This window comes from Sus scrofa, chromosome 4 (genome assembly GCF_000003025.6).
Source record: "Sus scrofa isolate TJ Tabasco breed Duroc chromosome 4, Sscrofa11.1, whole genome shotgun sequence".
NCBI lineage: Eukaryota > Metazoa > Chordata > Mammalia > Artiodactyla > Suidae > Sus > Sus scrofa.
The window spans coordinates 126,020,785-126,048,124 of record NC_010446.5 but is presented as its reverse complement, the minus strand read 5'-3'; the positions used below and the strand labels follow the sequence as shown (position 1 = coordinate 126,048,124).

The 27,340-nt window shown below is 52.8% G+C and overlaps 1 protein-coding gene and 1 long non-coding RNA gene across 4 annotated transcripts in view; both read right to left on the bottom strand.

Moving 5' to 3' along the window:
• Positions 1-5,915, bottom strand: part of LOC102158810 — a 94,366-nt gene extending 88,451 nt beyond the window's left edge. For all 3 annotated transcript variants that reach the window (XR_002343784.1, XR_002343783.1, XR_002343785.1), the window contains exons 1-2: positions 5,670-5,915; positions 5,530-5,575 (exon numbers count right to left, since the gene is read on the bottom strand). This is a non-coding gene — a long non-coding RNA (uncharacterized LOC102158810). The remainder of the gene's footprint in view (positions 1-5,529; positions 5,576-5,669) is intronic.
• On the bottom strand, positions 12,463-17,752 carry BARHL2 (BarH like homeobox 2). Its single transcript, XM_021090291.1, has 3 exons — positions 16,751-17,752; positions 14,798-15,023; positions 12,463-13,085 (listed from the first exon to the last, which is right to left on the bottom strand). Exons 1-3 carry the CDS (start codon positions 17,364-17,366, stop codon positions 12,773-12,775), a joined length of 1,155 nt encoding a protein of 384 aa, XP_020945950.1. The 5' UTR covers positions 17,367-17,752; the 3' UTR covers positions 12,463-12,772.

Below are 27,340 nucleotides of genomic sequence, written 5' to 3'. Positions count from 1 at the left end.
GGGAGTGTTTCATTTCATCTCTTCCTGACAAATCCACCAGAAGCATTTCTCACCATACTAAACAAAACTACCACTGGAGTTCCCATTGTGGCTCAGCAGCTTAAGAACCCGACTAGTATCCTTGAGGACACAGGTTCAATCCCTGGCCTCCCTCAGTGAGTTAAGGGTCTGGCGTTGCCGTGAGCTTTGGTGCAGGTCATAGATGCGGCTCGGACCTCGAGGTGATGTGGCTGTGGTGCAGGCCGGCAACTATAGCTCTGATTCAACCCTTAGCCTGGGAACTTCCATATGCTACAAGCTGGGCCCTTACAAACAAAACAAAACAAAAGGGCAAACTCCCATTAAGTATCTTCAAACATAAAGACCAATGTCTCTCATCTTAGAATAAGATTAGGAAGGAAATCTCAAGAGTAAAGCTACCAGCTGTAAAATTAGTTGAGATAAATGTTTATGTGTATTCTGTGTATTCACAGTAAGCTGAAAACTTTTTTTTCTTCCTTTTTTTTTTTAAATTTTATGGCTGCACCCATGGCATATAGGAGTTCCCAGCCCAGGGACTGAATCTGAGCCACACCTGCAAACTACACCACAGCTGCAGCAACACCAGATCCTTTAACCCACCATGCTGAGCTAGGGATTAAAACCTGTGTCTCCCCAGCAACCTGAGCCACTGCGGTCAGATTCTTTTTTTTTTTTTTCCCCCACGGTACAGCAAGGGGATCAAGTTATCCTTACATGTATACATTACAATTACATTTTTTTCCCCACCCTTTGTTCTGTTGCAACATGAGTATCTAGACAAAGTTCTCAATGCTATTCAGCAGGATCTCCTTGTAAATCTATTCTAATGCGGTCAGATTCTTAACCCACTGCACCAAAGCGAGAACTCCTGAAAACTTTCCTTAATGAGTAGGTAATCAAAGTTTCACAACACTGGTGTTAAATTGTAGGGGATTCTTAAAATGCCATCACAGTTAACTGCAACAGATGCAACTCAGCTAATTTTTTAAAAACCTGAAATTCATAAGGTAGTAGAACAGATTCTCACCCAGGTAACAGACAATGGATTCTCTTATACAAATTCACTTCCATATCGTTGTGGAAAGGCTGATCTTAGTAGACTATAAGCCAATCACGGCACTCCACTCTAGGGAATATAGAGTAAAGATGGTCACTAATTTATAGTTGCCAAACACCCAAAGTTGAGTTTTCTGGGGGGTTTTTTTTGTTTGTTTTGTTTTGCTTTTTTTAGGGCCACACCTGCAGCATATGGAAGTTCCCAGGCTAGGGGTTGAATTAGAGCTGCAGCTGCCGGCCTAGGCCACAGCCCACAGCAATGCAGGATCCAAGCCGTATCTGTGACCTACACCACAGTTCACAGCAACACTGGATCCTTCACCCACCAAGCGAAGCCCGGGATCGAACCCACATCCTCACGGGTCCCAGTTGGGTCCAGTAACTGCTGAGCCATGAAAGAACTCCAACAGTTGAGTTTTCTATATTTAACCACCACATCACCATGTAAGCAGCAGGGATGTAGGTCTTCCTTAAAACTGAGCATCACCAACACGTGGAGTTAAGACGCCTCCCAAATTCAAGTCCTTCAGAAATATGCTTTCTGCATAAGGCCCTATGCTGCCTATACTCCTAGAACCATCTTGAGAAACTTCAACTTTTACTCCGCTACAGTTTAGACTACGGGCACTCTTAAGAGGATCCTAGAGAAATATTACATTTATCCAAAGCAAAGGAAATGAAAAAAGTGGATATACGTTTCTAGATTTCACCAAAATAACCATGCCATTCTATCTTTTGAGAGACGAAGAACTTCGGAGGCATAGTCAGAATTCTTTCTGCCCAGGCGGCAAGCTGAGCCAGCGAAAAGTGGGGGGAAAGGGTCACTAAATTTGCTGCTGTGGGCAAAGGCTAAACTTTTCTAGGCCAGCTGTTCCAAGTCTACTGCTACGGGCTGATCTGCGTTGCTCTGAAGAACATTATTTGACTCTCAATACATTCCAAATACAGAGCAAGAATTTTTATTATACCAGGGCCTAACTATATGACAATATGAACTACACAAAGTTAAACTTTCTTTTAAAATGTTACATTTTCAATTTAAGAGGATATAGGAAACACATGCTTTTGTGAGTCTTCTCAAACACTTATTCATATCAAGAGTATCAAGCAAATGCATAATGATTATAAATCTTACAGATCATATAAACATTCCTTCTATAAGGAATAAAATTCCTCATCTCCCAAACCAAATACATCTCAGTGTTTCTAACACAAGCATCTGGAGTCAGGAGACTGCCTGGGGAAGGGGGGGCGTGGGTGTTTGTTTTGTTTTTAACATCATAGCATTATTTCCCTTTGACTTGTAAAGCCTAAGGTATTATCCTTCTGAGATGCTGATATTGAGAAGTAAAGCAACATTTACATCATGGGCTCTGTGATATAATGAAAGATGTGCAGTCTATATAACAAGACAGAAGAACTGTGATTTGCTCTTCCTCATAACTCAAACCACGTTAAAGACTGTGTCGCATAATGGGTTTTTATTGTGTTTTGTTCCGAAAGCATTTCCAGCCACCACAAGGATAAGCTGATACTTGTGCTACCCATATACATCCAAATCGACTTTTCAAATCAGAAAACCATGCAGAGATCAGCCTCAAAGCATTACGGGCATTTTTAAACGTTTAAAAGTGCTATGAAATTTTCTTGGACACTGCAGTATTTTCAAGGCATCAGGACTTTGTATAAATATTTACCCAGGATCACAAAGGTATATGCACGGATAACTCAAATCATTGCCAATTTGTCTATATAGATAAAGAGATGCTTCTGTTTGCATATGGATATGGCTGAAAATTAGAGGAAGAAAGTCAAAACTAAATAAATATTTAATATGTCAGCACCTGTCATATAGTTTTGTGTGTGCGCTTCACTACTATTGACTAGCGGTAGTACTGCTACTCTAACCAACTTCATTAAAGAATAAAAGAAAAGTAATAAGTCATTTCACACTCTGTCTGACCATTATACAATAATAGCAAGATTTCATGCAAGGGTACAACATTATGCCCATCCGCAATCACAGTCTCTTTGCAAAAATCTCAATTCACACTTCACATGCAGCTAACCTTGTTACCAGCCCTTCCTAAATCCATCAGTGTTGCAGCTGCACGTCTTCACAGCCCAACATCTTAAAATTCATCACTTTGGCACCTTCGCATCACTATAGGTCAAGATAAAGAATCCAACCAAGAATAATTAAAGGGCACCCAGATGTTTAGTTGACTTATCTCAAGCCTTTCCTTTAACATATCTGAATCGCCTGTGTGTACGATTTCTTTCATATTTTTAAGATATGTGCAATGTGATTATTTTAAGGCTATGAGACCTGGAACAATACATTTCAGACTCTTTTTTTTTTTTTTTTACAAGTATAGTTCTTTGTAGTTGAAATTTGAACAAGAGGCGTGATAATGAGTAGGTTGAGGGAAGGAAAGGTGTTATCTCATTAAGGTAATTACTAAGACATCCCCACCATTATATCGGTTTGAAAATGTGGCAATTAAAGCGCCCTACATGGGCTCCCGGAGACAAGAGAACAAGACAGTTCTCTTGGAACTTCTATGTTGCGGTTAATGTGTGTCACGTCAATGGAAGGATAGACTCTTGCTACTGAATTCTTTCCCTCAACCCCCACCCCCACTCTCAAATTTCTTTGTGGGTTATGGGTTTTGTTGGGTTGTTTTTTTGTTTTTTGTTTTTTTTTTCCTTTAACCTGAATTTAGTTCTGCAGAAAGGTGCCAGACTGGCAGTCCTAGGAGCTAAAGCCTCCTATTTACCCACAGAATAGCTGGAGCACAGAAAAGAGTAGGGCAAGCGAGGCAAGCAACGTGCTACTGACCTAAATCAGAAGAGACCTGACCTTCCTCCCCCTCTTGAGTCAGGCACATCTCCTTCTCTGGTTAGGAGGCTACCCAATTCAGACTCAAAGTCAGGGAGGTTTAAAATACACAAAAAATTGTAAGTGCTATTCTTAGCTGACTTCACCATGGCATATAGAGGCTCCTGTAGCTCTCAGCTTACTCAGGCTGAATTTGCACTATTCACCGAAACCACTACCTTTGGTCAGTGATTCATTTCTCCTCTTGAGCTGGTCATCTCATTCTTTCATTGCTTCCACTGCTCTCATCAAGATAAATCATAAAGCGATACACCAAATAATATATAGAATCCATTCCCCAAATCTTGCCTTCATGCTCACTGGAGTTTTATTTATCTCAAATTAAGAAAAACAATTTAAACATCCAGTGATGACAGAATGGTTGACTCAATCATGACACATTTATGGGAGAGAATCTTATGCACCATATATTATATTTAGAAAGAGTTTTAAATAACATAGAGAAATACTTGTACTACATGGGAAAAGTATAATATCCCAGATGAAATGTGATCACAACTATACCAAAATTCATAGCAAATATCTAGAATCAAATTTTAGCAGTGGCTTTCTTTGATGGAAGATGAACTTTTTTTTTCCCTCTCTACTCTTCATACTTAAAATTTCCTCCACAGTGAGCATGCATTACTTTTACAACAGAAAAGTTATTTTAATCGATTCTACAAAAAGCCTGATTTTGGGGGCATAATAGGATTTGATCACATAAATTTAACTCCATCAAAACTGAAAGACAAGAATCACCTGAAAAAGCTGTAATACTCTAGTATCTCTTTCCTTCCTCTTCTATATCTCTACAGAAAAAAATGAGAGCAAGGGACCAGAGTTGAAAGAAAAAAAAACACCAAACGAATATGTTGTAAGAAAAAAAACTAAAGTTTAGAATAGCTACTAAACTAGATTCTTTCCAGTCCTGTTTGGATCAAGATCAGTTGTGCTTAAAATCCAATTACTTATTAACGTGGCTATTGGAAAATATCCTTTTGCCAAATTTCTGGGCAGAACCAACAAACAAGTTCTCTTAAGGGACTAAATCATTCACAAGAAGAAAAGAAAAGCCCGGAAAACATGTTACCAAATAAAGGAGATCCTTCCTGAAACTGTCACCAACATATGCAGCACTGGTCTTAATAAGCAGTGTCTTGAATGGTTGGGGGTTTTTCAATCTCGTCCCAAAATATTAATGAAGAGTAAGATCCAACAAATTTACAAGTTTAATTCAATTCTTCATCATTGACATCCCTCAACAGAAATACGGGGCCCATCACCTTTGACCCCATAAAAAACATCCCAGAGGAGTTCTCCTGTGACACAGCTGGGTAAGGATCCTGTCTTGTCGCTGCAGCCGCCTGCATCGCTGCGATAATGGGTCCCATCCCTGGCCTGGGCACTTCCACATGCCGCAGACGAGGCCAAAAAAAAAAATCCCAAACATAAAATAACCAAAGTCAGGAGGATAAAAGCAAGGTGGGAATGAGAACAGAACAGACTCTGTGGCCAGGCCTTAAGCACCGGCAGGTGGGCCAGAGCTTCCCTCCACCGAATTCACTCACCTGATGCTTCTCAACAGACTCCGGCCATCATATCTAGTACCAGTTCCTGAAATGAAAGCAGTCATTACTGTTTTACCAAATGAGTTGGAAAGGTCCGAATGTTTAGACAAATTCTAATCGACATTTACCCTAATAAATACCTTCGTGGGAGGACTTTGGGCATGTGAAAGTAACTGTGTCTTCGGCAGAGATAATTAGGCCACGAGAAGCAGTGGAAGCTGCATAATGTCATCCTTTACCCAAAACAACAAGAGAGGTAAAGGAAATAGGTAATAAAGTTTGGGCCTGGCCTCGGAAACCTCAAGCCTGGGAAAAGTCTGCCCCAAACCACAGGACGAGTAAGCGGAGGAAGAGAAATCCCAGCGGCTCAGGCACCGCAGCTTTCGTTCCCGTTCCTGCGCTCCGATTGGGCACGGCTGAGGTGGGCGGGTCAAAGGCTGCCACGTGACAGGAGTGGGTGGAGCTGTCTCCCGACCGGAAAGAACAGGCTGTTGACCTGCTACTTCATAAATCTGAAGACGCTCAGGGCAGCGGCAAAAATGTGGACTGCCAGAAATTTCAAAAGCAGTCCAAAAGGGGAGAAAGACGAAATGACTCACCCCATGCTTGCACTTACCCATTGGTGTTTTATGTGATTTTCTGGGCCGATTTATTGATGCATAGCAATGAACGGTTATGTGACAATTATGCATTTATTCACGTGTGAGCATGTTTAATGTAATGCCACAGTGTGTTCACTCAGGGCTGGTGAGGAAGTTGATGTCCCTTTGAAATCCTCTTAATTTAATGGAAACGACTTGGCTAGCTTCCGGGAAGCTTAAATTTGTGGGAAACGGGGCAGATGAATAATAATTTGATGTTTTTAAGTGATTGTGGCTCTGATACACCCTACTTCCAAAGCACTAGTCCGTCTCTGTTGCTATCTGGCCTAGAAATTCTTCCCTGCCCATTGGTCTGCAGATGGGGGGGAGGGGGAATGCAAGAGGAAGTTGGGCGATGAGATCCTTATTTGCATCTATCAGAAAAGACAACATGCCTATTGTTCTCAAATAAGAGGTATTAAAATCAGAAGCTTCATATTAGATCCCTGGAAGATCATTCCCTAGCAGGTCATTGAACCGGAGACTGTCTAGTGAAAAAGAGACCTATCATAATCTCTCCACTTAGAACACTCCCTGCATCTGGAAACTATACCTAGTAGCTTAGCTTCCCTACAGCAGGAAGTGAGTGGCACCGACTTCCATTACGCTTTTCCTAACATTCTATCAGCCAATCGGCTTGAGAATATAGACGACTTTGCCACGATGGTTGTCCATTTGTGGCACAGGAATAAGAAAACCACGCACCGCCCGGTGCCTAACTTCTCTCTCCTAAGGCGTTGGTGTAAATACATATTGCTCTAGAGAAAACTTTTCTTCCCGTTTCACGTGGGGATGCACACCTTGGAACACGTTGCTCCTGCCTTCGGAGGTTCGTGGGGGGGGGGTCCCCAGGGGCGTCTGACTTTCGAATGTGGGTAACTGCTAAAATCTCTATTGGCATGTAAACCTGCACGTAGCATTTCCATTGCTCCAAGGACAAAGGGGACTGGAAGAGGAGAGCCAGAGAGGCGGTCGAGGAGCTGGCTTCTGAGGACTGAAGACACACGGAAGGAGGCATTCGCCTGTGCCTTGAGGCCTGGAGGCGGAGGGTATGAACTGGAATAAGGACAGGAGCTTCGAGCGGGGCAGCGATTATTTTATCATCTTCATAGGAGGCTTTCCATTCCCTCCCGAGCCCACTGAGATGTGAGAGCAGGGCTCTCTCTGCTCTACAGGCCCTGCCCGAGCACCGTTCGTGAAAGCATTTGGATTCCTGTCCCCGTCCTGTGCGCACATTTCTCCCTGCAACACCGTCTGTAACGGGGAGCAGGGATTTGGGTCCGCGGGGCTGTCCCGAGGGGCGGGAGGAGCGGGAGGCCGGCCTTGGGCGCGCAGCGCGGGAGACGCGGCGCGGAGCCGGCGCGCTGACCCCGGGCGCGGGAGCCGCCGCTTACATCGCCGGCTGCACCGGGTGTGCGATGGCTGGAAGGGGCAGGGAGGACCTCGATACCGAGGGCCTCTTCGCTCCAGAATAAAGTCGGGGGGCAGAGATAGGAGTGGGTGGGGCGGGAACCCCTCCGCTCCACCAAGCGACAAAGCCCCTTTTGATCGTCCGCGTTCAATCGCGGGCTCGCGAAGGTCCTCCTTTTTCGGGGGCGCTCCTGCGGGGACGCCCCCCTGTCCTGGCCCAGATGGTCGCGGGAACTGGGAGACACACTCGCGGGGAGGAGGCCCGGGCGGCGGGGGAAGCAGTGGAGACCGAGGACTCTGCTCAGCCCGACCTGCAGGGCGGTCGCCCCCGGAGCGCGTCTCCGGCTTCCCCCCGCCCCAGCGGCTCTTCGCCGGCACAGTCGGGGCTGCGCGAGCGGCGAAAGTAAAAAAGGGCCATTTGGGGCCGTTCCACCGGCGACTTCGCGGAGGCCGCGGCGCTCGGGCTTCGAAGCAGCAGACCGGAGGCCCCGCTCCTTCCCAGTCGGCTTCCACTAAGAACTTACTCAATAGGGACGGTTTAGCGATGATCTGTCAGCTGAGCACTACTTACCCCGAGTCTTTTGGTTGGTGAATGACTTTATTGATCTGAAGATTTTGTTCTTTGGAATGTGACCCTGTTTGGACTTAGAGCTAATCAGGAAACGCTGCCGAGGAGGGCGCTTTGTAATCACCACGCGGACCTCCCCCGCGGGCGCCGCCGCCGCTTCCCCAGGCGCCCCCTGCGGTCGCCTAGGCCTGGCCGGGAACCCTCCAGCCTCCGGCGCTTCGCTCCTCCGCGCGCCCTGGGAGCTGTCTGTGGTGCTGGGAGAGAGACCCGGGAGACGGAGGCCCGAGGGGAGAGACCAGGAGAGAGAGAGAGGAGACACCCTGAGAAAGGAGAGCTTGGCCAGGACCGTCCAGCCAGCAACGCTGAGACCAACAGCCGGAACGGGGGGGGGGGGGGGTCCCTTCTGGGTCGTCTCGTCGCCGAGAGACAGCTGACCTGCTTTTCCAGTGTCAAAGGCCAGTGATACCTCCCTCTCTCAGAAAGCACGGGCCACTGACCCTATACGCTTCCTCCCCCAAGCCCTGGGGGTGCTTAACCTGCAGAAGAAAGAGGGGCACACAGGCCCCCACCCCCATGGGTACAGAGGAAGGCTGAAAGTGGCCAAGGAGGTGGACAGGACAAAGACTTCGTGGGAGACTCAAGAAGCCTAAAGGCACTGTTGCAGGGTCCACTGGGTGAAGCCTGGAGAAGGCCCCACCCAATGTGTCCAATGTTCCAGCCAACAGCCACGCCACAGGACAGACCAGCTTTCCTTCACCAAGAATCCCAAGCTAAGGAGAAAACCTCCATGCCTGAAGAGGCTCAGCCCTGCCCCTGGCCATGCCCACCGGTGGCGAAAAGCCAGTCTCTTTCCAAAGCATAGTGACTTCAAGTCCTGCCTGGCTTTTTAGAAAACCAAGCAGATCTCTTCCAGTGTATTTCTGTAACCACGTGGCTTCATGGGGACTAAAGTTTCCTTAGCCCTGGGGAGAACTTTTCCAAATATTTTTAGAAAGTTAAAAATATAACAAAACAAACCACTCACTAGCCTGCCTGTGTAAAGAGGGGAGGTGGGATGCCTGCCGCAGACTCCTGGGGAAAGCTCGCCTATGCAGGAGTCAGACGGCAGGAAGGGAGGGGAAGTCTTGGTTTGAGGGTAAGCCGTTCTATTTGCAACAGAGGAAATCAGCTGTCTAATTTGCCATCATGTGGGCTTTCATTTTAAGGGGAGGAGCAAAAATAAACTGATACAAGGTGGTAGGTATATTTGCTGGAGGCGTGGAGACAAGAAGCAATCATTACTTTGCAACTCATTGAAAAATGCTGGCTTGGGCTAGAACGGCTGGCTGCTAGTTAAGTTCTTACTTTACGTCTGCTACAGACTCACGCTAGGTTTCTGGCGTCTCAGAGCTGATCTTGGGGTGAACAAATTTAAGGGGCCTTTGTGACTGTTTAAAATCTCTATGAAACGTTTGTTTTCCTGTGTTGCTCTGCTTCCAACTTAATCAAAGGAGCAAAATCCAAATGGAATGAGCCTGGGAGGCCCCTTCTGACACCCGCTGAAGGTGGAGGGAAAAAAGGAAACACAGCTCCCAGGGCAGTAGACCTCTGAGCCTCCAGAACTAACTCGAGATCTCCCTTGAGAAAAGACTTGTGCATCCTGTCCTTGCTTTTTGGGAAACCTGGTACTGTGTTCTCCAGGTCTTAGCAAACCCCTACTGTTGGGCAGGCACAGAAAGACAGAAGGGTCCCTTTTGAGGGAGAGGGCTATGTTTGCATTGACTATAAGCAGTAGTTTGGGGGGACATCTGAGGTGCCCCTTGCCGTGGTTCTGCAGAAAGAAAAGAATGAAAAGAAAGAAGCCAGCACTCAGCACTGGAACAACAGTCACCCCCACCCCACCCAAACACACACACACACTCCATGTGCCAATTTCTATGTAACAGGAAGTAACCACAACAAATTTAGAAAGGGAGTCAACACTTTCAGCTGCACGGTTCAGGTGAAAGAAAAATACGATTTTGAAGCCACAGCACCTTTGGGGAGACGCTGGTGGAGCCCGCCTCCTTGCTAGCAGCAGTGGAATAGGAGGTTAATTAAGAAACCCTGGTCTCCATAGACGACCGTGCTTCCCCCTTCATTGTCCACCTATGGGGTCCAAGTTTGGCCTTGAAAGTGAAGGAGTGGCTGGCAGGCTGCTGGTAGCAGATGGGTGCTATGGCCTTCTTGGTATTTGAAGGTTTGTTTGTGTGCCTTTCCCAGCTGACTGAGGTCATTCTTTGTAGGGAACTTGGAACTTGTGAGCTCCCGTGATTTCCCAGGTCCCACTTCTGCCCCCACCCCCCGTTGGCCCCCCTACAAGAGGACCAGTCCTGAGGGACCCCCAAGCTAGAACACCCCCAAGCCTTGGGAAGTGCCTTTTCAGGCCCAGGCAGACCCTTTCTGAACTGTTTAAACATGACTGTAAAACCCAACAGTAGCTAAACTAGAGCAAGGGGAGTCTGCTGAGAGCCCAGGCAGTGGGCGAGCCCACTGGACACAGCGGTGCCCAGTTTCCAGCCCAGCCCAGCTCTTTGAGTTGGTCCCAGCTCAGCGGGGAGAAAATGAGAAGGGCCAGTCCCGATCCTTTTGTTAGACTCAAACAAGACCAAGACCAAGTTTAAAGCAAATTGATGAGCTGGGGAGAAATCTGCAAACCACTCCCTAATTAGCCAAGGTCTGATCGAGGCCGCCCGAGGCAATTTCTTCCTGGATTTCACCTCTTTGCTTCTTCCTTCCTGCTCCTCCCCAGCACAGTCTCACAGCACTCCATAGTTTCTGTAAATAAATGTTTGTATAACTCTACTAAGGTTCAAACATCAGAGAAAGTTGGAAAAGAGGTCTGGATGTGTTCTGGCTTCAGGTCGTACCCCTTTGACTGCGTACTAGAGACCTGAGGATACCCAGCCGGGATCCAACTCTCTGACTGCTCGGGAGGGCAACTTGGGGCTGGAGAAGCCCCAGGACTGTACCCCTCCAGCAGCCCGCTGGCGGAGTCCTGAGGGCCCAGCCTCTTGGGGAGCCAGAGGGGAAGGGTGGGCGGGCAGCTGAGGCTGAGCTCTGGCCCATGTGCCGCGAGCATTTATACACCCATTCTCACACACTCACACACTCTCCCAAAGCAGGCAGCCGGCCTCCTCTACCCTCTGGGCAGGGCCTCTCATGTCGTGGTCCCAAAAGATCCAGGGACACAGATGAAAAGCTTGGCACACCTATCGCGGGCCAGAGCTGCAGTGCTCCCCAGCATCCCAGCACAGCCTGCTCACTAGGACAGGAGGCCTGGCGCCGGGCTGGAGGCTGGACGAGGCCCGCGGGGGAGTGAGAAGGCAGGGATCAAAGCCTGACCGGGTTGTTAGCCAGGCCTCTCCGAGTCCCCCGGGCGCCCTAATTGCGCCGCCCGGCAGCCTCCCGCTTGCAGGCTGTCCCGCAGCGCGGGTGCCCGGCCGCGGGCTGCAGAACAGCTGCGAGGCCCGCAGAAGGTGCGCCCGCCTTCCGCCCGGCCTCTGCCCGCGTCTCGGACCCTCGCCGCCCGGGAGGAGCCCTCGCAGGAGGAGGAGGGGCGGACAGAGCCGGCTCGGCGGGGGCTGCCAGGCCGGCCCGGGCAGCGGGGAAAGTTGACCGCCTGCTTGGCCGGCACCCGCTGCCTGGGAGCCCGGACTCGTCTCCCGCGGCCCGAGGACGGCTCTGAATTCGTCCACTTGGAGAAGAAACGCACACCTGGCAAATCACGGTTCAGAAGAGGCCAGCAGGAAAAACGGAGCTGTTTTTATACAAGTCAACCCAAGGTCTTTACAGATTTTTATAAATTTCTCATATTCCGGGAGGGATTTTGCTTTCCCGAACCGAGTGACACATGTCATCACAGCAGTTCTGCTTCAGTAAAATCAGCTCCCTTGGATTACATCACTTGTTAAAAAAAGATAAACTTTATTTCTGTAATTTTCAATCACAAAAAATCTATACTTTTGTCTAAGCATTTATTTTACTGAATCCAAAAGACATGGAAAGAAAAACTCATGTTTTACTAACGTATATAAGCGACTCTTTTTTGGACAACATATAATAAATATGATATATCACTTATCACTCAGTCTTTCAACTGTACACTTTTTTTCATAGTACGGAGCATGCCACTTTTCCAAAAGAAAAAAGGTCATGAGAGATCAGTGCAAAGTTCTCAGGTCCCCGCCTCTTTTCCGGGGCAGATGGACTGTCCCCCCGGCCCTCTGCCCGCGCCTTTCCTCTCCCGCCCTCCTTTCTTCCCTCCTCATCCCTCCCCCCTCCCTCCCTCCTGCTTGTCCCTAAAGTCACTTTTAAAAAGAACCGGAGGATGTGTGTGTGTGGATGTTTTTTCACTTACTGGTCGCACTCTGGCTGGGGTCAGCGTTTTTCGCCAGTCACACTGCAGTGGGGGAGCTCTCTCTCCGGCCCTGTCTCTGGGGGGTGGGGGGGGACCGCTGGCTCCTCTCCCCCGCCCCTCAAGCCCCCCACGGCTGAGCATCTTCTCTCACTTCTTGGCTTCCTGCAAGGCGGCTGGGGAGGCCGGCGGGGCCGGCCCGGGGCCGGGCCGGGAGGAGGCGGGGAGGGGCTGCGGCTGGCTGGCTCTTCACCGGGGGTGCGGGGTGCCCGGGATGGGGTTGGACAGGGGGTTGAGGGCCGGCTGTCCCCCGGGCCCCAGGCCGTGGATGAGCACCCGGGGCACCAGGGGCCGCTGCAGCTGGGGGTGGGGCGCGGGCGGAGTCCGGTACATGCTGCTGTACATCGCGGCGGCGGCCGCCGCGGCCGTCGTGCTGTCCATGCTGCCCAGCAGGCTCGGGTGGTAGAAATACGGCGACGGAAACATCCTCTGCAGCGCCGAGTAATTGCCCGCCTCGGCCAGCAGCTCCAGGCCCACCGCCGTCTGCCGCTTCCACTTGGTCCTGGAAAGAGAGGCGGGCACCGCCGCTGTGGGCCCCGTCCCGCCACCCGGGCCTCTGTCCCCCCAACTCAGCCGCCCCCGCCCGCCCGCCTGCCTTCTCGTCCCCGGGCCCGGAAGACCCGCGGAGACCCCGGAAGGAAGCACACCTCCCGGCCCCCAACCCCGCGCATCTGGGCTGCTCGCGGAACCACCCAAATCCCCTTTCCCCATCGAGGGCTCAGACGAGCAGAAATCAGATTCCTCCAGCTCTGCGGCCTGCTCCTGCCCCTCTGCTCTGCCGGTGCCCCCCTGGCAGTCGGGCTACTTCCTGAAACTTTCCCCGAGGCCACCTGAGACCGCGCTTGCCTGGGGCGGGCTTCCCCGCGGCTCGCGTCCCCTCCCCGAGGGACCCGTCCCCCACCCCTCCGCCCCGGTCCCCGAGCGGCTGCTCCCCGCCCCTCCCCCCCTGCTCCGGGCGAGCGAGAAGAAACCGTAAACAAAGAAGCGCGCAGCCGGCCGGGCCTCGGACCCCTGCCCCGCTGGGTCCCCAGGGCTGTGGGGACACCTCTCTCTCCTCGGCCTGACAGGACCTTCCAGCAGGTGGGGGCCTTGGAGCCAGGAAGGCGACACGGTTTCAAAACGCAATTCATCGGAGGGAGGGCTCTCCCAAGGGGACAGGACCGCGGGGGCCGGTCTGGGAGGGGACAATGCATTTCAAGCTCTCTTCGCCTCCGGGAGGGAGGAACAATTAAAACCTGTGATCAGCCTTTCTCGGCCCCCTCCCTCCCCCGGCGCACCCCTGCTAGGAAGCCCAGGCAGCCGGACTCGGCTCCAAGGCCTCCTGACGGAACTCGGGCTGGTGGGCCATCCATACCCGGCAGCTCCAGCCAAATTAATAAACATGTCGCCCATTTTAAATTGGCTACAAATGACACTAATGTTTTCCGACAGAATTAGGGTGGCTGAAACCGTATGTAATGAGACAGAAAATTATGGTAAAGATGACAACTGGAGGGGCATTTCCAACCACACTTCTGGACGATTAGAACACAGACGGGAGAAGAGGAGGGGAGAGGAAAGCCAGGCAGGGGAGCCGATCGCCAGGCTTGGAAACCCTGCAGAACCTCGGCCTCGGCCCGCCAGGCTGGGCTTGGCCCTGCAGCTCAGGGGCCTGAGAGCACCGCCAGCCCCTTTCCTAATTTCCTTCCCAGGGAAGCTGTGGGTCCCGGAAGGCCCTGAGGTGGCCAGCACAGGGGACAGACCCTCAGTCGAAGCCTGACCAGCTGCCCACCCTACCTCTCCCGGCTGCCTCACAGGCCCCGCAAGGACTTTCAAACTGTGGCCAGTAGGTCAGCTCTTCCAGGATGGAAATACCAGACTGGCGACCAGCTATGGAGATGGAGAACCATCCCGGGGCAGGCCCAAAAGGCCTGAGTGTCTGCTACTCAGAGGTCTTAATTTGAGAAGGTGTGGCTTGATTGATTGGGTGGCGGAAATGGGGGGAATGCCAGCCACTCAGGTTTGAGAGGGCAAGTTGCACCTGCTAAAACACTTGGAAGCGCTTGGACGCGCCCACCTCTCCAGACCTCAGCTGCCTATGGACCCCTTTCACCTCGGACCTGTGGCGGATCCCCGCCCCAGCCCGAGAGCCCCCAAGTGCCCAGTGTGGGCCCTCTGAGTCCCTCGTGTCTCTGGGGCCAGACGCCTTTGCTCCCTCCACACAGCCTCCCTTACCTGCGGTTCTGGTACCAGGTCTTGACCTGGGTGTCAGTGAGGTTGAGTGCAGCCGCCAGGTCCATGCGGTCCTGCACACTCAGGTACTTCTGTCGCTCAAAGCTACGCTCCAGTTGATTGAGTTGGTGGTCAGAGAAAGCTGTCCTGGCTTTGCGGGGCTTTTTGGCTCTCACAGGGGGACTCTCTCGGCTGCTCGTAATCTCCCGGTCTCCTTCCTCCTTTGTTCCTACACAGAAACCCAGACACAGCCGTGAGGTAGCCTGGAATGGGGCAGGATGGAGTGTCCTCCTGGCACAGGCCTTCCCAAGCCAGCCTCTGGTCTCGGGGGTGACTATTCTTGGACCTTAGCCAGCGCGGAGGAAGAGGACTGCCTAGGGAGCGTGGAGCCTTGGGCAGAGCACCGAAAAGGTTCCAAAAGAGTGGTGGATCTTCCCGTCTTCAGAAACGAAAAAGGAAAAGAAAAAAAAAAACTTTATGATAAAGGTTCCTTTTCTTATTGTTTCTGAGATAGGGGGTAAGCCAGGTTCCTTTTCCGTTATTGTTTTCTCTTTGTATTTCCTGATCTGTTAGTTTTCAAAAGGTCTTGCGACTTTGTGTTGTTTTTGTTTTGAGGAGGGGGCACCTTTTTCATGTTAACCTCTGTTTACTAAAAGTCACAGGCATTTGTTTTCCTTTTTCAGGCGCACTTGGGAAATGTTGGGTCAAACTCTCTGCAGCTGCTTTTGCATCAGGTCTCTCGGAGCTTCAGAAAGACTGTCTCCCAGACACCCGTGCGGAGGTGGAAATCACTGAGCCCATCCAGGTGACAGCCCAGAGATTTCCGGATTCTATTTGTCAACTTTGGTTTTTTGCTGAAATGCTGGGAAATCGATATGTCAATCCCTCTCTGTTTGTACCCGTTTTTGCTGGGCTCCTTGATCTTCCCTGCAGGAAGAACAATAATCTCTCTAATTGACCCACTGGGGAGGTTGGTGCACAAAAAAATCGCCAGACCAGACTGTACATCTGTTTGGGGCACTATTATGCTAATGCTACAATAGTAAAATGAAGAGGCAATAACCTACCTTCCAAACAGGCAGCACACATCTTTCCTAGAGATGGCAGAGATGAATAATAATGATAATCAACTTAGGAAAAGAAAAAAAAAAAGAACTCTCCTCCTATGTTAAAAACTCTTGGGCCATGCAAAGACCAGAGCACGCACTTATGAAATTTTCTGAGGAGAAGATGGAAAAGGGGAGTCGGAGGATAATTTCATGGCCATCTTCTGATTTTACAAATATACATCAATTCAGCTCCAAAAAATCTCACTTTCATAAATGCTACCTCCGAATTACTTGTAGGAAGCCAAAAATCTTACCGAAATACGGATATTCAGCTAGGGCCAGGGCATAGGAAGGGCATTGTTAAAACCTGAAACACTCATTATAAAATGTTACCGGGCATGGACCTCCCTGTTTAGTCACCACCTAATGTTTTTCAAAGTTGCTTTGCTAACCAACTCGGAATGTTTTCATTCGCTCTATCTGAAAATCCCTGCACCCGGCGCGTAGAAAAAACAAGCGTGTGGGAGGAATGAAACCGTCTGCATTAAAAACGAACCGCTGCTCTGCGATCACACCCCCGAGTCCCCTGAAATACGAAAGCATCTTCGGGTCAGATCGCCTCCGCCGCTGCCCGCTTCCCAACAAATTAAAATGAAGTAAAACAAAGAAAGCACTGGGATGGCGGTGACGGCTGAAGGTAGAAGCGAAACAATAAGAGAACTTGGGACGGATCCCCCCCTCGCACGCCCGGGCCTCCCTCCCGCCTGCAGATTTCCACTGCGGCGCGACGGCCCCAGAAGCTGCGAAGGGCCTTGGAATCCCAGCAGAGGGTCGCGGGAGGCTGAAGGGGAGAGCGGGAGGCAGGAGGAGGAGCAGCCAGACGGCCGAGGGAGGCGGCGCGACTCACCGTGGCATTTGATGTCGCTCTGGGACTCTTCCCGCTTGTCCAGTTTGGTTTTGCTGTCCTCCTGCTCGAGCTTTGGCCGGAAGCTCTCGTGGGCTGCGTTGCTCTCCTGCTTCGGGGTGTGGTGGGGGGAGGAGACGCTGGTGCTGTAGGGTGCACACGCTGCCAGAGGTTTGCTGTCGCCCAGAATGTCCTTGATTAAAAAAGAAGAGGTGGAAGTCCTGGGGGCCGAGGCGGCCGAGCCCAGCTGCTGGGCCGGGGGCGGCGGCGGCGGCGGCGGCTGCTGTTGGGGCGAAGGCTGCAAACTTTGCGTGGGGGCCGCGGCCGGCGGCGGCGGCTGCTGGCTGTGGTGGAGGTGGTGGTGATGCTGGGGCCCGTCTGCCACCAGATGCGGCTCCGGGGGCTCCATGGTGACGGAGATCGGAGAAGAAGGCGCCGTTCCTACGGTATCAATCTCCGAACAGGGGGACGGAGTGGCCTGACTCCTAAAATCCGCGGTCCGGGCCTCGCCGAGCGGGCGGAAATCTCCATTCATCATGCCGGGGCTGCCCGAACTGGCACTGGACAAAATCGTGTCTATTCCAAAACTCGACCCGCTGGCCCCTTCCATTGTTGTCATTTCTACATGAGGTCCACGCCAGTCCGCCGCTCCGCAGCCGCCCAGACCACGCCAAGGAAGCTATCGATCGTAAAACAAAATAACACTAAACAATGTTGTCTCCGCTTAAAAAAAAAAAAAAAAAAAAGTGGGGCGGGGAGAGAAGGAAGGATAAATGCGAAGCCGCAATCCGTGGACACTTTCGACACTCTTTTCCCCCCCAAAGCAAAAAAGAAAAAAAAAAAGAAAAAAAAATAGCGGTTGGGAGAAAGGAAGGCAGAGGGGGAAAGTTACAAAAATTGAGGAAGCACGGAGCGTGCGCCCCAGGAACCACCGCGCACGTGGGGCGGCGGTGGCGGCGCAGGCGACCCAGACGAAGGCGCAGGCGGCGGGAGGTGACCCCGACGCCGCCGCCGCTGCCGCCGCCTGGGTCTGCCCACAGCCTGGCACCAGGCGGCAGCGGCGGCGGCGGACGTGGCAGGTGCAGCGACGGCGAAGCCCGGGCGGCCGCGCGCCCTCGGAGCTGCCTGGCGGCTCCCCGAGGTGGCTGCCGCGCGCGACTCGGCCGCCCCGGAGCCGAGTTTCTCAACTTTCTTGCAAAGTTGTGGAGCCGACACCGCCGCAGCGGTCACGACCACACGAGGACGAGGAGGAGGCAAGAAGGAGCAGGCGCAGGCCAAAGAGGCGGCGGAGACGCGGCGCCGAGCGACTCCGGCCGCTGCCGGGCGCGTTGGCTTGTAATCCGGCGGCGAGCGGGCGGCGCCGACCCCCTCCCGTGACGTCACGGCCACTGCCGCCGCTCCCCGCGCCGCGCCGGGCCCGCGGCCCCGCCGCCGAGACCGCGCGCCGGGCCCCGCGCCCCCATTGGCCGCGCCCGCGCCGGCGAGCGACGCCGACGTGCCAGGAGCCAATGGGCGCTCGGCTCGCGAGCCCGTCAGCGTTCGCCGCCCGGCCCCGCTGCTCTTTTGAGAACCCGCACACCCGTCTGCCTGCGGCCCCAAGCCAAGCACCTCGTGCTGCCGTGGTCCCCGTGGCCGCGGTCGCGCGTGAGGGCAAAGGGAGCGGGAAAGAGAGCAGAGGCGGGAACCAAAGGCTTAAACAAAACCAGAAAGCAAAGGAGAAAGTAGTCATGATTTGCCCGAGAAGAAGTCTAAGCGGGAGGGAAGGAGGACACAGGAAGGGAAAAGGAATTTGCTCGGCTTACCTTTAGACGCCAGCGCGGCCGCCCACGCACCTCCCCAGACGCCAGCGAGACTAGTCCCAGGACACTGAGAGCAGAGGAAGGGAATCCCCGAAGACACCCAAGAGAAAGTGTGTAACTCCGGCAGCCGGAGCTCTGGGTGGGCGGGCGCACTCTGAGCTCTGATTTCTCGCCCCTTTGGCCCAGCCGAGCAGCCAGCCCCGGGGGGAGCGGGGAGGGGGGACGGAGCGGGATCCCGGTCCAACCCGCACTCTCAAGAGGAGTAGGGAAGAAGGGCCTGCTGCTCAAAACCGGGGGGCCCCAGCCTGGTCTCCAGTCTGGGCCCGCGCTGGAAGAAATGCCTGGCCAGACACTTTCTCCCTAGCGGGGGAAATAAGGCTTGGAGGTGTTTTCTAGCGGCGGGGGCAGCCTCGGTTCGCTGCGGTGTCGGGCTGGCTTGGCGCTCTGGAACCCGAGTGGTGGGTCCGCAGCTCGTCCTCCCTCCTCGCCACGCCACCAGCCAGCTCCTCTCTCTCTCTCTCTCTCTCTCTCTCTCTCTCTCTCTCTCTCTCTCTCTCTTCCCCACCTCCTTCTCCTTTCCTCCCTCCCTCGCCCCTTCCGGCTGCTCTTTTGGAAAGGAAACAGTCACTGTGGATCCACTTGGGACCGGAGCGTGGCTTGACTGTGACGCTTCGTCGGAGGGTATCAACTTGCATTATTTTCTCTAGGACGTCTCCAACCTGTCTCTTGTTGAATGTCAGAGTAATGGGAAGTGCCAGTGACAAGACGGCGTATTACTCCTGATTAAGTGCCGTGTCAACCTAATTAGCAGAGTAATTATAAGGTGCTAATGAATGATTCAAAGTTCTCTGAGTTACATTTTACTCCAAATTACCATTTTAAGAACCCTATGAATCTGAGTGGCTGGCATCGCTTCCGTGACTAGGTGCAGAATGATGGTAGAAAATGGCCTTTAAACTCTCCTAGGGCTGGACCGAAATCTGGGGTTTAGTTGCGGTTCTGAAGGTCTCTTTCCCGGGAAGGGCTTTTTTCTATTGAGGACTTGGGGTGGGGGGTTCGGGAGGCAGATGACCTCCCGGGCTGCGTGTCGCCTTTCTGTTGGAACTGCATCTGTGTGCGCCCTTGGTCCAGGAGGGGGTACGTGGGAGGCTCATCCTTCCAGCGTTTTCCGGGGGAATTGGATGTGTTTGACCTAGAAAAAGCCTGCGCTCCTTGGAGGGTGTGTTGAGCTGTTTCTTATCATCTTCGTGCTGTTTTCTCACGGGTCTGTCTCCGAGGAGAACAGAGGGGGAGGAAAGGCCGAGGCGAGCAATCCGGGGAGCTCTCTCTTTTCTCGGAAGGCGAGGGGAGTTTAGCGGAGGAGCAGGGGTTGGTGAGCCGAGGCGGGGACGCGCGGCGAGCTGCGGGCACCTCGGGAGCGCGGGGTGGGCCCGCCGGCTGGGGCCGAGGCACCCAGGGCCCGGAAGCCGAGGACGGCCTGAAAGACACCCTGAGCGAGGCTGGACCAGCAGCCTCTGGAGCGAGACCTGCGCCCTGGCCGGGCAAGACCCTCCTGGGAGCCTGCCGGCCGGGCCTGGGCCTCGCGCCTAGGGATTTGGGAACCGCGGGCCGGGGACTGCAAGGGGCATCTCTCTGATGAAGGCGACAGTGTCTTGCCCACGCGGCCGGACACCGACGCCCCTGGCAGAGTTGGCTTCTGTAAGGAAGGGCGCTGGGAGTGCGTGAGACTGCCGGCGGACGCTCCGCACTCTTCCCCCTTCAAATATCAGTTTGGGTTCTTCTCACTCCGACACCACCCACCGACTTCCCGCAGGAGGTGCGTTTCCTCCCACACCTGGGGCTCCAACCCGCACCTCCCTCGCCGCCTGTGCGGGATGGGAAGTGGGGAGGGGGAGAAAACAAATTTAAGATCCAGAACTGACGGCACTGTACCAATCAATTATTCTCGACCTTGATAAATAATTCATTTAAGCCTGTTTTTGTTTTGTTCCGACGCCTAAAATGACTCAAGAGCTCAAAAGGCTGATCGCACAGCTTGTGCTGGGCGGTTCGACAGGATTTGGGGCTTGGAATAATTCACAGTATTAGCAGGGGAGACAGAAATATGACCCTATGAAAAAATGAAATCTAAAAAGAAAGAGAGGGGGGTTGGAAGTGTTGAGGGGGAAGAGAGTGTTCATTTTATGAAAACTATAAAGCAAAGCAAACGGAAGCCCAGCTGGCCCCACCTTGTCCGTGTCTCAGATGAGTGTTTCTTAAGACAAGGTGAAGGTCATAGATTTCTTTGGGTGGGATGTTAAGAGATCAGCTTTGGGGAGCCACAATTGTGAGGGGAAAACAGGATCTATTTGGGGGGCTCTCCCAGAGGGGAAATGCTAGTAGCGGCCTAAAGATCCCAAAGAGGGATTCAAAGACTAGGTGGCAAACTTAATGAAAAACAAATCCTTGAGAGCTGTTTTGTTTTGTTTTTTTTTAACTTTCCTCAGTTCTTTTTCTCTCGAGACGCATATTCTCCTTTTGCCATTTCCCCTCCAAGAGTATAGATGATGTTTATATCCCAGAAGTCATGCACTTTCTAGCAGAGCAAGCATAATTAACTTTCATTTAAAAAATCAAATTTCAGAAGTAGAACCGGGTGCAGATAAGTCACATTTTCAGCTCCCACGTGTAGGAAAGGAAATGCATTACCTGGATGCATCTCAGATTTTCCCATTGGATTTAAGACGCAAATAAATGCAGTCCCTAAACGTAGATGGGTTTGAAAATGATCTTGCACCTTCAGGTCTTCATTTCCTTACAAAATAAAAAGGCAAAGGGAGGAAGATCATTCTTTAATTTGGGGAAGTTTTTTTGGAATTCCCGCACGGAAAACAGTTATGTGCCAACTGTGAATTGCAGAGAACTTTTTCTCCCTGGCTCTGAAAACACCATCAGTCCTGATCACCACTAACGATGCTCCCTCCCCACCACAGAGAATGAATCAAACCCTTGCGTATTTTAACAAGTTTTTTCCTTAATACATTCTTGGTGATCCACTTTTACAATCAAGATTTGGTATTTGGCATTGTGCTAACCTGGAGCATCAGGTCTTTTTACAACAGAGCTGAACAGAGCTGAACGCCTATAAATTATAATGAACTTGGAACTGTTGTTTCTTCCTTTCATATTTAATTTGAACCTTTCTAAGCATCCACTAGATGACAATGCCAACTGATGGGAATAGAGTGCAAAGGCGCTTCCTTCCACTGGGCGGCGCCAAGAGCCCCGAACCGAGAGATTCTGCTATTGTTTCTTTCTATAAAAGATGCAAGATACACAAATGAGCTCTCCACCTACTACTAATAAGCTCTCTACGATAGTGTGACCTCTCGCCTTTTCCAAAGCTACAAAAACATCGGAAGTATGCTTTCTTCCTTCATTTTTGCAGCCTGTTTTTCCACCTGACTAAGGACTTGAAGTATATTTGCTTAGAAAAATAATATACTAAAGAGAAAGATATGAGAACATTGAAATTGACTCCTTTAAATAGACTGAAACCAGGAGGGTGGAGATTGGGAGCAGAGGGAGAAAAGAATAAGGTAACTGAAAACTGTTTTAACAGAACAGCAGGTCAAAGTGTTAGGCTATGTAATTGCTAATTGTCCTAGGGGAGTAAAAGTTTTGAGAGATCGTTCTGGACTCATGATAAAAATTTGTGAGAGCTATACGCTTCATCCGCAAAGAGAGCAGGTTAGAAGAGACCTAGTGAAACTGGCTCTCCCTTAGGGGTTAGATCTGTGTTGTGCCCAGCAATCAGCGGGAGGACGAATAGACGAGGAAAGGAAAGAGGGAGCTTTAGTCTCCTTTTGCCACTTTCCAATGTTCTTGAGCAAAGCACTTAACCTTTCTGGTCACCAACTTCCTTCCCTATTAAATGGGAGAATCATCCTTGCCTAGAATAGAACATTTGTGACCACCAAATAAGACCTTCTATGTACAAGCTTTTTTTTCTATAACAAAATGTGAAGCAAGAGTTTAACAAATGACCAACAAAGGTGGCAGTTGTTTCTCGCTGTAGGTAACATACGGTAGCCCTGTTTTGGTTTTTTTCCTCTTCTTCCTTCTCTCATTTTGTTCATCCATTTAGTCCATAAACATGGCTGAATGTGCATTTTGTGCCAGGTGCTTGAGAAGGTGAGAGGTAATGGGAGCTCGAACATGCTAGAAATTGTCACAATGCCATGATGGCATCATGACCCCACTGCAGTGGAAAAATGCAAAGGAAAGAGTGGGAAGTCCCACCCCTGGAAGGGGTTGGGGGAACAGAAAGTCTTCCTAAAGGAATCGGGGTGTGTTCAGTCATGAAAGAAAAGGGATACACCCTGAGCAGAGGGATGGGGCATAAGGAGGGGCTTATGTGTTAGCTAAGGGTAATAATGGCACAAAAGTGTCCCCAAATTTTTCAACCTTTAGTCTCCTGAGTGGGGTGCTGTGCTGCAATGTGTGGGCTCTAGGGGTCATTCCTGGGTGCTTCTTCCAGAAGGTACAAACCACTCCTGGAGCATCTTGGAGAGAAGAGAAACTGAACTGCACGTGTCTGGAGGCCAGCAGCAGACTGTTACAGCACCTTACACGGTTTAGATTTGATCCCACGAGATGGCCCAGTCCTCTTCTCCCTACTCCGGTGTCCTGGCCACTTTCTAGAGTTCCCAGCTGTGGAGGGAGAAAGAAGTGTGCCCCCAAGGCGGAGGTGGAGACAGGAAGATGACAACGTGGAGACAGTTGGAAGGGCCGAGGGCAAAGATGGGGCGAGATTTTATTTCACTCCTCCTAGACTGAATCGTGGTCCACCGAAGACTGGCTCCTAGAGAAATGAAAGGGCCTCGGTGTGACCAGGCCACGGCCCGCCATAAAAAGGACTCTTAAGCCTCTCAGGTTCATGAAGGAAGTTGGTTCTACCAACTCCCGAGGTTCAGAGGGAATGGAAGGGCCCAGACAGGGGAGAAGCGAAAGCCTCAGAGCGCTGGGCGAGGATGCCAGTCAGGGAAGGGGAAATTCATTTGCGATGTTAATTAACAAGCGGCTAATTAAAACGGCACTTTGAGCGCTAATCAATCGCCTTATTAAGTTAGAGCCATCACTGGAACAAATTGAAAGCTCCCCGCCCCGGCTTCTGCCTCCGGTGCGGGCGGGGCTGGATTCCCAGACAGCGCGCGGGAGAGGAGGGGCTGGGGGCGCTCTCCATCCGCCGGGGAGGCCTCCCGGGGGCTGCAAAATCCTCCAGCTCCCGGGTCCACCGCGGCCGAACCGAGCCCCTCGCCCCTGGCCCGGGATCTGCTGAATTGGACGGCGTGTCTAGGAGGCGATCGCTAGTCTAGAAGCGCCCGCAGGGGAGAAGGGGTTGCCCGGAAGAACCCCAGGCTGGGGAGCACTTAGCGCGGACGTAGCCTTCGGGAAGAAGCACCCCAAAACGTGCAGGCGTAGAACTGTGGGGCGCACGCAGGCGGGAGGAAGCAATTCAGCCCGGAAGGGGGCGCTCTTCGGCCGGGACCACGCAACCCCACTTTCCGGGACTGATGGATCGTCTCACTTCGAAAACTCTTCTTAGGCCCTCGCCCTGGTCCAGCTCAGCAAGCGGGAAAGAGCTGGCCTGTCTTCAGGCAGCCAGCGCTGGACAGCCAGCCTCTAGGGCTCTATCTCCGGGGGCTCCAGAAGAATGGGGTGGGATGCGAGGAGCAAAGAGGGAGGGCGTATGCAAATTACCTGGGATGCGGGCACACCGCTGCCAGTCACTGCGTGCCTTCCACCCACCCCGGTGCACGCTTCCCCACACCCCTGGCCCTCCAAGCCCGCCACGGGAATTAAGACGCCTAATCTCTATTGTGAGGAGCCTTCCACATTTCTTCATTGTTAAATGCCTGGTTTTCACCAAATTCCCAAGGGAGAAGTATTTGGCACTTAGAGGGGGCTGCGAATTTAAATGCTAATTAAGTGGGTCCTTCGCCGGCGACTCCACCTGTCTGGCCGCCCTTGTTAAGGAAGAACATACCCGCATAAACACCGAAACATTCCTGGGGTGCAGAGCAGAAGCGTAGGAAAGAGGGACCCCAGCAGTCTCCTGTGCCGTTTGCTTCCCTCGGCCTGCTGCAGAGAAAAGGAGGTCCTTTGCATGGTGGATGTCCTTGGCGTGGCCCAAGGTGTGGTCTGTGTGTCTGCAAAGGCACACACAGGGCCTGCGCTGGCCTGTAGGCTCGCCTCCGCGGAGATGCGTACGACCGAGTCTGCTGGCGGCTCGGAGCCTGCTTGGGCTGTCCCGGGAGAGCCGAAGGAATGGCTCCCACGTGTAAAGTTCAAAAGCATTAATATTTTCATCATATTATCATTATTCAATATAATAATATTTGCTCGGTTAGCGGCACTAATTAGGCCACATTAAAACCGTAGCGTCTCCCTAATGGAGCGTAATGTGCCCACACTCACATTTTTCTCTCCAAGGATGAACGTGCGGGCAGGGGAGAGGAGACAGGCAAGCAGCGGGATGGATTAGGGTGTGACGCCCCCCCAGCACGCGCACACACACACACACACACACACACACACGCACAGCCAGGTATTTTCCGGCTGCGCGGTCGATGGGAGCCGCCGCTGCGCCCTCGGCCCTGCGCCCAGCACCCTGCCGCCTCCTCCGCGCCCTGGCTCTTTGAACTCCGCGGATTGATTTTGCTACCCTTCCCCCTTTTGTGTGTGTGCCTGCAATTGGTTAGGTTTTCAAGGTTTGGGAGGGCCGCCGTGAAAGAATTAAAATACTCTTAACTGGAACCCCTCGGCCGAGAACTGGAGGTCCCGCCTCCTAGCCTGGCGCTTTGAGGAGCCCTTCCCACTGGGAATTTCCTCCCGAGATGCGAGGGTAGGAGTGTCAGAGAAGCGTCTGGTCTGGGTTTTCTCCTTGTTCCCGGTGCAGCGGTCGGCCCCGGCGTCCTGCAGCCCTCGGCGAGGTGGCTGTTAAGCTCCGAGAGTGTGCCCCTCCCGCGGGCGCCGCGGCGACATCCCTCTGACTCTGTAATATATTTGTAACGCGCGCCGAGGTGTGACGGCGGTGGGGGGTGGGGGAGGCTGCAGCGGGATTGGGAAAGGGGGGAGCGGCACAGAACTCACACGGTACTGCGCAATCTAACAATCTGCACATTCCCTTATTAAAAACTGCGGCGTGACATTTACACTGAGCCACCAGCCTCTGCCTCTAATCCGGGCGAAAATGCATTGTACCGCCGAATCGTGGCTTCGGCGGGCTGGGACGCTGTAGCCTGTGGCCTGGCCGGGCCCCGTCGGCGCAGCGGGTGAAGCCCCGCACCCCTCCCCCTCCTGGGGAGAGGGCGAGGTACCACCTGCCGGGCCCCCGCGCCCAGGCGTGACGGGCACCTGGCCCCTCACTCCACCTCCCGCCAGCCGCCCGACTCAGCGAAGCTCTGGTGACCCGATCCACGCCTCCGGTCCTTCCCCCACCGTACAAAGAGTAAACTTTCCACACCCCCCCCCATAATCCGATCGTTTAGAGCTGCTGTTTTCCCTTTGTCAGATTCCCCCTCCCCAGATCAGTCTGAGTACACGATCAGAACTGCTCAGAGAGCAGGAAGCACATTGATTTCAGCTTGTTCTGTCCACAGACAGGCCCTGACAAGGTTGTTAGAACAGTCGGAGAGGCCTATACAATCACTTAATTACCAAAACTGTCAGTCAGGCGGGACGCGGGTCCGCGTCCGGGGCTGTGCCCGGCATTCCAGCACTGGGCCGCGCGCGTGATTGATCGGTGCTGATAGAATCGCAAAATAATTACGGCGAATTTTCTGATGTGTGATTTTTATCCCAAGTTCATGCCTCAGAGAGGTAATCAGAGGATGAGAAGGGTCAGTGCCATTTCAGATTACCTGGAGTCGGCGAGAAAGGGTAAAACGGGGGGCGGGGGCGCTCAGGGAACCGGGGAGAGCAGGGGTGCAGAGAAAGAGGGAAGGAGAGGAAGAAAGAGAGCGAGTTACGGATTGCTGCAGGGACTGCGAGCAATTCGTCAAACTGTGCGAGTGATTTCCTTCCGAGCCAGCATATGGCAGATTGATTTTGTCCAACGTCGGTTTAGCCACACTAAAGATGATCCAGCGGTTATTACTGCGATTGGCTTAGGAGCTGACAGGCAGTCGCAGGCGCAATGAGTATAGATCCTGTTTACCGGAGCCGTTTCGTAACTGCTGTCAAATACAGTTAAGTAAATATCATTAGGAAAGAGCTCCGTTAAGAGAAATGCCCATCCAGGAAACAGGGTTTCCCCCCCGCCCTCCGCAGGGCCGCCTGCGCCTCCTCCGGTGGGTCTCCGGCCTGCACCTTGGCTGCTCGGGTCACACGTCGCGGTGGGGCGTTGATTCCTGCCGCCCTCTGGGCCGGGGGCAGCGTGGGCGCGACGGGGAGGCCCTGGGAACGTGGCCTCTGCCCCCGCTCGCAGGTGGAGGAAAGGCTCACGGTCGCTGGGCCGCCCCCTCTGCGGCCCCCACCCCGGGCCAGCCCAGCTCCTTCGGAGGGCGCCTGGGGCCTCGGACCCAGATCCGCCTCCTCACATTCTGGAGGCCAAAGGGAGGCGGGGACCAGGCCTCGCTGGGGGGGGATGGGGGGCGGGGAGCTGGCCTAAGTTCTCCGCCCGCGCCCCGGACTTCCTGTCGGGAACGGACGTGCATTCGCTGGGTCGGGTCCCCAGGGCAGGCCTGGCCTCTCAGGCCGTGCGGGCAGGGTCACAGGAGTCGAGCGAGGCCGGGATGGCGGACCCGGGCTG

What these genes read in the sequence shown, in the direction of transcription:
- BARHL2 (XM_021090291.1), bottom strand. Translation starts at nt 17,366, where the DNA reads ATGACAACAATGGAAGGGGCCAGCGGGTCGAGTTTTGGAATAGACACG. An exon ending in GAGCGACATCAAATGCCACG is followed by an intron (nt 15,024 to 16,750) that starts GTGAGTCGCGCC and finishes GTTTCTGTGTAG; the next exon opens with GAACAAAGGAGGAAGGAGAC. An exon ending in ACCTGGTACCAGAACCGCAG is followed by an intron (nt 13,086 to 14,797) that starts GTAAGGGAGGCT and finishes CTCTCTTTCCAG; the next exon opens with GACCAAGTGGAAGCGGCAGA.